The following is a 12,837-nucleotide window of genomic DNA, read 5'->3' on the forward strand; positions in this document are numbered from 1 at the left end:
CAATCCCTAGGTACCTTACCCTCTTCCATACATTTATTAAATAATTGCACCAACAACTCCAAAACTATATCCCCACCTGCTTTTAACATTTCTGTCTTTATCCCATCAATCCCAGCTGCCTTGCCCCCCTTTCATTTTACCTACTGCCTCACGAACTTCCCCCACACTCACAACTGGCTCTTCCTCACTCCTACAAGATGTTATTCCGCCTTGCCCTATACACGAAATCACAGCTTCCCTATCTTCATCAACATTTAACAATTCCTCAAAATATTCCCTCCATCTTCCCAGTACCTCTAACTCTCCATTTAATGACTCTCCTCTCCTATTTTTAACTGACAAATCCATTTGTTCTCTAGGCTTCCTTAACTTGTTAATCACTCCAAAACTTTTTCTTATTTTCAACAAAATTTGTTATCTCACCCACTCTCTCATTTGCTCTCTTTTTACATTGCTTCACCACTCGCATTTATTTAAGGTACAGTACTGAAATGTGTTGCAAGGAAGAAACTGCTCTGCTGCTGTTGGAACTGGTATGAGAATAAATTATTTATAATCCCTTGAAGTAAACTAAATATATAAAAGCTTAAGAGACCAAAATCACAGGCTGTATATGAAGGACTGAAGCTAATTGATGAGGATCACAACATATTTTCTGGTGAAATGTTTGGTTACTTTTATGTTCACTCTGAGAGATGTTGGTGCTTGTTGATGCTTTATACAAGGCATTGCTTCATTCCTTTTTTTTTTTTTTTTTTCTTAACCTGTCAGCTGTTTCCCACCAAGGTATGGTGACCCAAGGAGAAAGAAAATCCAAGAAAGAAAGAAAAAAAAACTTTTCATCATTTAACACTCACCATCATACGTACATAATCACTATCTTTACAGAGGAGCCCAGATATGACAGTTTAGATGCTCCCCCAAACTGCCAATGTCCCAATAAAATGCATAGGGAGTTCCTTATCTGGTTTCTCTCCTACATGCTTTAGTGAGCATCCTATCAGGTGGTTCCTGATCTGTGCTAGATAATGTAAGATGTGGATGAGAGGAATGTGTGGGTGTAAATAGAAACTACCTAGCATAGATTTCAAACCTGCTGCAGTGTTCTGTTATGTTCTTCAGTGCATGAATTGCACTATAGATTTCAACTCCTCAAAAATATTACTTATAAGTAAACCCTCACAGCTTTTGGCTAAAAATATGGTATTAAATCTAAGGTTTATTCATATGCACACAGATAATTTTTTTTTTTTCAACAAGTTGGCCGTCTCCCACCTAGGCAGGGTGACCCAAAAAGAAAGAAAAAATCCCCAAAAAGAAAATACTTTATCACCATTCAACACTTTCACCTCACTTACATAATCATTGTCTTTGCAGAGGTGCCCAGATACAATAGTTTAGAAGCATATACAAAGATATATAACATACTCCTCCAAACTGCCAATATCCCAAACCTCTCCTTTAAAGTGCAGGCACTGTACTTCCCATTTCCAGTACTCAAGTCCGGCTATATAAAAATAACCGGTTTCCCTGATTTTTTTTTTTTTTTTCAACAAGTCGGCCGTCTCCCACCGAGGCAGGGTGACCCAAAAAGAAACAAAATCCCCAAAAAGAAAATACTTTCATCATCATTCAACACTTTCACCTCACTCACACATAATCACTGTTTTTGCAGAGGTGCCTAGAATATAACAGCTTAGAAGCATATACGTATAAAGATACACAACATATCCCTCCAAACTGCCAATATCACGAACCCCTCCTTTAGAGTGCAGGCATTGTACTTCCCATTTCCAGGACTCTAAGTCCGGCTGTATAAAAATAACCGGTTTCCCTGAATCCCTTCACTAAATATTACCCTGCTCACACACTAACATCGTCAAATCCCAAATACCATTCGTCTCCATTCACTCCTATCGAACATGCTCATGCATGCCTGCTGGAGGTCCAAGCCCCTCGCCCACAAAACCTCTCTTACCCCTTCCTTCCAACCTTTTCGAGGACAACCCCTACCCCGCCTTCCTTTCCCTGCAGATTTATACACTCTCCAAGTCATTCTGCTTTGATCCATTTTCTCTAAATGACCAAACCACCTCAACAACCCCTCTTAGTAACTCCACACCTTCTCCTAATTTCCACACTGAATTCTCTGCATTATATTTACACCACAAATTGCCCTTAGGACATCTCCACTGCCTCCATCCGCCTCCTCGCTGCAGCATTTGCAACTCGAGCTTCACACCCATATGAGAGTATTGGTACCACTATATGAACTTTTGTACATTCCCTTCTTTGCCTCCATGGATAGCTTTTTTTTTGTCTCCACAGATATCTCAACACACCACTCACCTTTTTTCTTTCATCATTTCTATGGTTAACCTCATCCTTCATAAACCCATCTGCTGACGAGTCAACTCCCAAATACAGTGGACCCCCGGTTAACGATATTTTTTCATTCCAGAAGTATGTTCAGGTGCCAGTACTGACTGAATTTGTTCCCATAAGGAATATTGTGAACTAGATTAGTCCATTTCAGACCCCCAAACATACACGTACAAATGCACTTACATAAATACACTTACATAATTGGTCAGATTGGGAGGTGATCGTTAAGTGGGGGTCCACTGTATCTGAAAACATTCACTTCTTCCATACTCCCTCTCTCCAATGTGATATCCAATTTTTCTTTATCTAAATCATTTGATACTCTTATCTATGTTCACTTTCAACTTTCTACCTTTACACACCTTTACTCTGAAGGAGGGGTGTTAATGTTGCAGTTTAAAAACTGTAGTGTAAAGCACCCTTCTGGCAAGACAGTGATGGAGTGAATGATGGTGAAAGTTTTTCTTTTTCGGGCCACCCTGCCTTGGTGGGAATCGGCCAGTGTGATAATAAAAAAAAAATAATAATATCTATAAATATATTAAACAACCATGGTGACATTACACATCCCTGTCTAAGACCTACTTTTACCAGGAAGTAATCGCCCTCTCTCTTACACGTCCTAACCTGAGCCTCACTATCCTCATAAAAACTCTTTACGGCATCTAGTAACTTACTACCTACTCCATATACTTGCAACATCTGCCACATTGCTCCCCTATCCACTCTATCATATGCCTTTTCTAAATCCATAAATGCAATGAAAACTTCCCTACCTTTATCTAAATACTGTTCACATATATGCTTCACTGTAGACACTTGATCTACACATTCCCTACCCACTCTAAAGCCTCCTTGCTCATCTGCAATCCTACTCTGTCTTACCTCTAATTCTTTCAATAATAACCCTACCATACACTTTTCCTGGTATACTCAGTAAACTTATTCCCCTATAATTTTTACAGTCTTTTGTCCCCCTTCCCTTTATATAAAGGAACTATACATACTCTCTGCCAATCCCTAGATACCTTCCCCTCTTTTATTAAACAAAAGTACCATTTATTAAACAAAAATACCAACCACTCCAACACTATATCTCCTCCTGCTTTTAGCATTTCTGTCATGATCCCATCAGTTCTAGTTGCTTTACCCTCTTTCATTCTACGTAATGCCTCACGCACCTCCCCCACACTCACATCCTGCTCTTCTTCACTCCTAAAAGATGTTATACTTCCCTGGCCATTGCATGAAATTACCACCTCACTTTCTACATCGACATTTAAAATTTCCTCAAAATATTCACTCCAAAATATCTCACTCCAAAACTTTTTCTTATTTTCATCAAAATTTCTTGACAGTGCCTCTCCCACTCTGTCATCTGCTCTCCTTTTGCACTCTCTCACCACTCTCTCCACCTTTCTTTTAATCTCCATATACTCTGTTCTTATAACACTTCTGCTTTGTAAAAACCTCTCATAAGCTACCTTTTTCTCTTTTATCACACCCTTTACTTTATCATTCTCTTTCCTCCTGCACCCACCCTCCTATAGCCATAAACTTCTGCCTCACATTCAAACCCCTCCCCCTTCACTACTCATACTTGCATTAGCCCACCTTTCTGCCAATAGCTGCTTATATCTCACCCTAGCTTCCTCCTCCCTTAGTTTACACACTTTTGCCTCTCTCTTACTTGCTGTTGCCATTTTCCTTTTGTCCCATCTACCTCCTATTCTAACTGTTGCTACAACTAAATAATGATCCAATATATCAATTGCCCATCTATAAACATGTACATCCTGAAGCCTACCCATCAACCTTTTATCCACCAATACATAATTTAACAAACTACTTTCATTGTGTGCTATATCATACCTTGTATACTTATTTATCCTCTTTTTCATAAAATATGTACTACTTATTACCAAACCTCTTTCTACATATAGCTCAGTTACAGGCTCTCCATTTTCATTTACCCCTGGCACCCCAAATTTACCTACTACTACCTCCATAACATTTTTACCCACTTTAGCATTGAGATCCCCAACTACAAGTACTCTCTCACTTGGTTCAAAACCCCCCCCCCCATGTACTCAGCATTTCCCAAAGTTTCTCTCTCCTCTACACTTCTCTCTTCTCCAGGTGCCTAAATGCTTACTGTAACTCACTTTTCACATCCAACCCTTATTTTACTCCACATAATCCTTGAATTTATACATTTATGTTCCCTCTTTTCCTGCCATAACATCCTTCAACATTATTGCTACTCCTTCTTTAGCTCTAACTCTATTTGAAACCCCTGACCTAATCCCATTTATTTCTCCCCACTGAAACTCTCCCACCCCCTTCGTCTTTGTTTCACTAAAAGCCAGGACATCCAGCTTCTCATTCATAACATCCACAGTCATCGCTTTATCATTCGCACAACATCCACGCACATTCAAGACCTTGTGTAGTTTTAAAAATAGGTTGGATAAATACATGTACATGAGTGGGGTGTGGGTGGGTGCGAGTTGGACCTGGCTAGCTTGGGCTACCAGGTCTGGTGCCGTGCTCCTTCCTTAACCCTTTCAGGGTCCACAGGCCCTCTCAGAGACTTGTTCTCAGGGTCCCCCAGATTTAAAAAAAAATATTTTTTCTTATGAAAAGATAGAGAATCTTTTCCCAATCATAATGACACCAAAAGTATGAAATTTGATGGAAAACTTACGGAATTATGCTCTCGCGAAGTTAGCGGTCTCGACGATGTTTACGCATCGGCAATTTTGCCCACTTTGAGCCCTATTTTCGGCCAATTCCAATGTACCAGTCGACAAAAATCATAACTATTTCGCTAGAACTCCCTTTTTTTCTATCGAACGAGTACAAGAAACCACCAATTTACCAATTTCAACTATCCAATACAGCGGTCAGAATTTAGCAATTTTGCCAATTTCACACAAATTTCAAAAGATGCCAATTTCCAAATAGGGTCCAGAATAAACAAGAAAGTCATTCCTGGCACTAAAATAACATTTCCTCTGATCATTAGTCACGTCCCCATGCCCCTCTTACATTCTTTTGCTTTCCATTTTGAATTTTTATTCTCAAAAAATAGATTTACTGTTATGCAGACTACTGCATTAGTGTAGAAATGGTATAAATAATATCAGCGCACTTGTGAAAGAATATTAGACTCTCCGGTTGATGTGTATTGGACGCTTAGCATGATTTGTTTACTTTTGAACTTTGGTAAAAATCGAACATTTCTGCTACTTTGAGCTCAATTTCAAGGTACTTTTCATTGTAAAACCAGTCAAAATCATCTCAATTTCTGTTTTAATCCAAAAACACAGTCAAAGTTTTTTTTTTCTCATGCACTGTGTGCTGCAGGATTTTTTTTTATAGCGCACACTGACCACATAGACCCATTCTTTCATATGTAGGCCTACCAGCTTTCTCTCACTAGATTTGAAGGCGCTAGAATTTGAGTAATAGTACGTCTAAGACCCTGGTGCGTATGCCGTACTAGTACGGCTGAAACCCTGAAAGGGTTAAGTGGAAGTGACCTGACTAGGTGGTCATTGTTCTAGGCCGGGGGGTGGCATGGACCTGCTTCGCATGGGGCAGTAGGCCTATTGCAGTGTTCCTTCTTTCTTATGTTCTTATGATGGTTTTCTTTTTCTTTTTAGTAGGCTATACGGGGAAAAAGGGGTTAATGATATGTATATATTTTCATTTATGTATGTATTTATTTATTTCCTAGGTAGTAGGTTGGTAGACAGCAACCGCCCAGGGAGATACTACCATCCTGCCAAGTGAGTGTAAAACGAAAGCCTGTAATTGTTTTACATGATGGCAAGATTGCTGGTGTCATTTTTTCTGTCTCATAAACATGCAAGATTTCAGGTATGTCTTGCTACTTCTACTTACACTTAGGTCACACTACACATACATGTACAAGCATATGTATACACACCCCTCCGGGTTTTCTTCTATTTTCTTTCTAGTTCTTGTTCTTGTTTATTTCCTCTTATCTCCATGGGGAAGTGGAACAGAATTCTTCCTCCGTAAGCCATGCGCGTTGTAAAAGGCGACTGAAATGCCAGGAGCAAGGGGCTAGTAACCCCTTCTCCCATATAAATTACTAAATTTAAAAAGAGAAACTTTTGTTTTTCTTTTTGGGCCATCCTGCCTTGGTGGGATACGGCTGGTGTGTTGAAAGAAGAAAGATAAAGAAAGATCTATTTTTATATAGAAACCATTGAGATAGGTACAATATTCACCTGTCCTGTCATGTAAATGGAAGCCTATTAAATGTTTTGCACTCTAGGACAGTACTGTATATAAATATGATGGGCATATAAATTTTTTTTTTAACACATCAGCCATTTCCCACCAAGGCAGGGTGACCCGATAAAGAAGAAATGCTTTCACCATCACTTACTACATCACTATCTTTCCAGAGGTGTGTTGATACCAGAGTTCAAAAACTGCAACATATTACCTCTCCTTTAGAGTGTAGGCACTGTACTTCCCACCTCCAGGACTTCAGTCTGGTTAACTGGTTTCCCAGAATCCCTTCATGAGTGTTACCTTGCTCACACTCCAACAGCATGTCATAAAAATATCTTCTTATATTCAGTTTGCACTTTACTTTCCTGCATGATTCTTAATGGAACATTGTAATTCTGGTTCATGCAATATTTTTTTTCTAATTTAGGAAGTCTGGTCTGAGACTAGTCATTCAGGGCAAAAGTATTCATTCCTAGAGCCATTACCAGATAATTGGTATAAATAGTACTGGTCTGTGTATCTGTTTGTACATTGTTATCAAAACATATGAGTTGTTAGATAAGTTTATCATTAGATTTTATTGACAATTTTATCTTTTGTGGGAGTAAAACAGATAAGATGCCTGCAGTAACCAGGGATGTTACTACTGTTATATTTTAGTATTACCTTGTTGCTCTTGCATGTTCTTGGTGCTGATAAAACAATACTTAATTTATTGGCTGTTCTTAGATTATAATTTAGAATTAATGGTGAAAAACTAATTTTTATTTGGTTGTAATACCTTAATTATGGTTCAAGTTCAAACAAAAGAAGAGGTCAGTAACACCTCTGAAAAGCCTCCAGACAGGAAAACCAAAAAACCCGGGAAGAGGCGAAGCACCTTCTATTGCCTCCCACCTGATATTGGTAGTGCTGAATCCTTACCTCTACACACACAGCAAGGCAGCAAGCAACATGAGAGTAGAGCTGTCGAAGATTCACATAAAGTTGAAATTACAGAAAATATTGCGGACTTTCTTAAAGACAAAGTAGGTGATTATGATGTCAGTTTTGAGATCAAAACTCGTAAATCAGAGAGTCACTGGTACATGATTTACTATGATGGAAGCATTAATATTAGTGATGATGATGATGATGATGAAGTGAGTAAGGTTGAAACCTGCATGTGCAATGAAATTTGTGCAGCTACAACACAACCGTCATTTGAGTGTACATATTCTTCTCTTGAATGCAAAGGAAAAAATGTAAAGGTAATTGTCAGTATATTTTATTTATATGCAAAAATGAAAATTAATTATTTTATAAAAAATGAAGCACAGTGCAACAGATTCATATCCCACTCCTATTACACTGCATCCATTAGGTATAACCATCAAACTTGTCAAAGTCCTTTCATCTAGGAATGTTTCTTATACGAGTCATGTCAAGACAGTGAGTGTTTTGCTGGATTGTTGGTGACAGTATGCTGATGGGCTGGCTTCTCATGTGTTCACTCCCCTGACTAGGTAATGGTAAATAGTGACTGTCTCAGGCTGATGGAATACTGTGATTTTGCATAAATTAGAGGAAAGCACTTTCAGAGCTGCAGCACTGATACCTGGATAGGTGAAATGTGAGCTTGTGAACCAGTGCTTTGTGGTTTGTTTGCAGATTAATCTTGTTACAGGTGGTCCTGCTTATCCAGTTATTTTTTCTGCAACAGGTATCCCCCTTGATGTCAGTTAATTTATTGATGTCACTTGCTTTATTTCTGGCAGTTTCTGGTGGTGTTCCACTTTCATTTACAGCTGGAGTACTGCTTTCTTACCTGGTAGGGCTATCTCCTGGTTGCTTCATCCATTAAGCTTTCCTGCTGATTCGAGAATTGTTCTTATGATCTGTTGCTGACCATCGTTAAATCATGGCAAAGTTCCATTAAATGTGTGGCAGAATATTTACTTGGATGGAGAAGGTTGTCTTCATTATGCATGTGCTATATAAATTGGTTATGGGAATGATAATTCAAGAAATACTCTTAAGAACAGCATACTGTACTTTAGTGTGTTTATATGTTTCAGAAACGATCTGGTGTCTCATTTGATGGAAGGGCCAGTACTAGTCAGGTACATGTACGCAAGATCCCTGCACTTAGTGCAGATGATGAAGCAAGAGCTTTCTGGAACTGCATCAAGAAACGAAGAGGTAGGAGTTAACTCAATATATATTTTCTACATTTCCTTAGAATATAGCATTCTACTTTGGCAAAGTCACATTTATGGTGCCTGTTTTGTTTATCTTTTGCTCTTAGATAAGTCTGTATCCATGTCTTTCTAAAATATTTTGAAATATTTCATGAATTTTTGTTTGTTTTGTGTTCAGCTATCATCACTTTGATGGTGTTGATTGAAAAATCAGCCCTATAATGCTTTTCAAGATATAATAGTTTGCTAGTATATATTTTTACCATTGGTTTTTAACTACTGTACAGGAGGGTCCCACTTTTACATCAGGTTAGGTTCCGGGCTGCTGCTGGAAAGCGAAAATCGCTGTAAAATAAATTGTAGCTTTTTTCACTTTCAAATGCATATAAAAGTCTTATAATATGTTTAGACTACAGTAGACCCTTATATTACATAGATTTATTTGGAACGTTTTGGTTATTACACTATTGAAAAATTGCTGTATAATTTTATACAACACTTCATTAAATTAACTTAACACGGTTCAATTTGGGGGGGGGGGGGAATCTGGAGTGTTGCCCGTGGGATATTTCCCTCGCTCAGGCCACTGCCTGGCTATGAGTGAGACCACTGTCTCTGCAGGGCTGCACCAGGCTTCAGGGCAGCAAAGGATTGCTTCACCTTGCTCCTTGCGGTAATGCACCAGGTGATTTCAAGTGTAAACCCATGGTTATTTACTGCTCCTTTTGCTTTGAAAGGTGTAGATAAAAACACCTTACCAGTAATTTGGAGGTCAAACCAGTCTGCATGGATGACAGAGGAAATATTTATTGACTGAAGTCATGTTTTACCTGCACAACAAGAACCTTGCATTCAAGGCTCTCTTCATTCTTGATAATTCCCTTACTCATCCAGAAACTTTGCTGGATGTGACCCCACATGTAAAAGTTGTATTTTTACCTCCAAATACAACATCTTCAATACAACCACTGGATCGGGGAGTTAAGTCATGCAAGTGTCACTACACAAGACAGTGATGAAAAAACTAGTTGCATCAGTGGACTCTGACTCCAGCCTGGCAGTACCAAGCTTCTGGAATAAGGTACATAATGTACTGCAGGGTAAAAGAAGCTAGAGTTTATGCACACTCCATTACAACCACCGACTTTAGTACCAGAACCTCAACCATCCACTTCTGCCAGCAACCATCAGCCATCCACCTCAGCCTAGTAGGGCCACACCATGCATCTCCACTCTCTTAACAATGACTGACATACACCAGCAACCACAATTTAAGGTTAATAATAATATTTCTGTTGCATTTGTAGTCTTAAGCAGCAAAAACATTATTATTTTTATTTTTGTAGGATCTGGATGTCTAAAAAAAATTTGTTTGGCTTTTGGGGGGATCCCAGGAATGTAAGCCTATTTTCCCATAAGTTCTTCAGTTTATGTAACACGGATTCATCTCTCACTTCATTTTGAGGAACGTAACCACCTTGTAATATGAGGGTCTACTGTATTTTATATTAAGTGAGCTATAGAGCTAGACCTAAAAAATGTATATACAGTACACACATTACTTCCCTTGAAATATTTTTGTCCTTAGTTTATAGTGAATGGTGAATATAAACCATATCACGAGCAGGGCTTGAACCCGCAGTCAGAGAGTCGTGAAACTCCAGACACAACTGACCGCGGGTTCAAGCCCTGCCCATGGTATGGTTTGCTTGCAATTATGTCATTATGATTTCATGAGTCAGAGTGGTGAATATATTTACTGTAGGAAGTCTGAATAAATGAAGAATGGGTGTAATTGAAAACTGCTGTATTAGTGAAACAACATAAAGTGAATCACTGTAAAGTAGGGCCTGCCTGTATCTGGTTGTGAGAATTGGTCTAATCTTAGCCTAGTCTCAGGCCAGGTTTCCTACAGCTAATAATATAAAAAATGTTTGGTAGCTGAAGATAAATTATAGCATTCTATTTTAAAGATTGATCTGAATACAGTCTGTACTCTGAAACTAGCAGAAACTTGCAGCTTTATAATTTTGCCATGAATATATCCTGAGCTACTGTGCAAGACAATTATATGATTAATATGTAATAGTAGTAGTTCAATAACACCACTAGTATTAAAAGCCTATATTAAAGGTTTTTGACTTGTAGAATCTGGCTAATTTTTTTTTATGTACATATAAATTTATTAATCATGTAAGAATGGTACTCTGATGTACAGAGGACTTTATCACTATAGTTTGTTGCTTGGTATGCCTTATGCATTTTTTAGATTGTATTTACCAATTTAGGGCTACAGGAGCAAAGCTAATTTATTTATTCCAGTAGTAGCACTTGTGTGTTGATAGAAAGAAGATCATCTTTATTTCTACAAGCACATGTACAAATGCTAAAGTAGGAGAAGCATTTAGAGAAGGTGTGGTAGGTAAGTTTGGGGTGCCAGGTGTAAATGATAATGGGGAGCATTTGATTGAACTTTGTATAGAAAGGGGTTTGGTTATAGGTAACACATATTTTAAGAAAAAGAGGATAAATAAGTATACAAGATATGATATAGGGCATAATGACAGTAGTTTGTTGGATTACATATTGGTAGATAAAAGACTGTTGGGTAGACATTAGGATGTACATGTTTATAGAGGGGCCACAGATATATCAGATCACATTTTAGTTGTAGCTACAGTGAGAGTACAAGGTAGATGGGATACAAGGAAAATGGAAGCAGCAAGTAAGAGAGAGGTGAAGATTTATAAACTAAAGGAGGAGGCAGTTAGGGTAAGATATAAACAACTGTTGGAGGACAGATGGGATAGTGTGAGTATAGGCAGTGGGGTTGAAGATGTATGGGGTAAGTTTAAGAATATAGAAGTTTGTGGTTACAGAAAAGTGGGTGCAGGAGGGAAGAAAAGCGATTGGTGGAATGATGATGTAGAGAGAGTAGTAAGAGAGAAAAAGTTAGCATATTAATACATAAATCTGAAAACATGCTATATAGTTTTCTAAACAGAAGTACTGCATGTGAAGAAAAAATTAAGACATTGCAGCAAATATCCAAAAGCATAAGTGCACCACATTATACCAATAGGTATTTAAGTATAAACTACCCATTTCTTTTCCCCGTTTCTTTCAGTCAAGTTTCATCTTCATAAATGCAGTTTTGCCTTTTCATAGGTGTTTCACTTGCAGTGCAGATTTAATTTATTTTGACTAATGGTATACTTATTGCAGGAGAGTATACTTGGAATGATCACATAGGAAACCCAGGTTTGCTGCACAGTGCCTGTTTGGAAGGAACTGTTGATCCCTCTCTCAGTTGTAAACTCTCAGTGCATTACCAAGATAAACAGTCTGCCACATTCACCTGCAGCCGTGAGTAATTATTTGCACCTTTGTTTAGGAATTGGCCTATGTGATCATTGAAATATCAGTTCATATTTTAACATCCCTCCTTCAGAGTGCCGGCACTCTGAAGGAGGGGTGTTGATGTTGCAGTTTTATAACCATAGTGTAAGTGCACCTCTGGCAAGACAGTGATGGAGTGAGTGATGGTGAAAGTTTTTCTTTTTTGGGTCACCCTACCTTGGTGGGAAATGGCTGATGTGTTGATAAAATAAAAAATAATACTTATTTATCATCTCACTGCTAATTCTAGTACACTGTAATCTTTGAATACAATTCTAACTGAATTTGTGTAAGTAGAGTAACATTGAGATAGTTTTCTCTACTTGTACTTGTTTTTAAATTACCTAAGATTAACAAACCATTTACAAGTTGATGGAAGTGTGAGAATCATATTCTTAATTATTTAATTGTAAGTTATGAACTAATAAATATTTTTCATTAAGTTTTATTAGTAGTTGGAGAAGACGGATATCATTTCAGCTGCCTCAGCCATTAGTCATCTTCCTATACAGTTCTGTAAAATTAAAAATAGTGTAGTTTTGTGAATTATGTTTGATTTTATACATGTAATCTTTAGAATTTTGTTTATTAAGTTCATTAT

General features: G+C 37.9%; 1 protein-coding gene across 2 annotated transcripts in view; it reads left to right on the forward strand.

Moving 5' to 3' along the window:
* Pi3K68D (phosphatidylinositol-4-phosphate 3-kinase catalytic subunit Pi3K68D) overlaps nt 1–12,837 on the forward strand; it is a 155,114-nt gene that overhangs the window by 20,146 nt on the left and 122,131 nt on the right. The window contains exons 1-3 of one of the 2 annotated variants that reach the window (XM_070094679.1): nt 7,330–7,907; nt 8,715–8,838; nt 12,063–12,203. In XM_070094679.1, coding sequence (XP_069950780.1) covers nt 7,446–7,907; nt 8,715–8,838; nt 12,063–12,203 — 727 coding nt within the window. In that variant the 5' untranslated portion in view covers nt 7,330–7,445. Of the gene's footprint in view, nt 1–7,329; nt 7,908–8,714; nt 8,839–12,062; nt 12,204–12,837 lie in introns of those variants that run through there. The other variant, XM_070094677.1, reaches the window with a different exon arrangement.

This window comes from Cherax quadricarinatus, chromosome 47 (genome assembly GCF_038502225.1).
Source record: "Cherax quadricarinatus isolate ZL_2023a chromosome 47, ASM3850222v1, whole genome shotgun sequence".
In the NCBI taxonomy this organism is placed as follows: Eukaryota; Metazoa; Arthropoda; class Malacostraca; order Decapoda; family Parastacidae; genus Cherax; species Cherax quadricarinatus.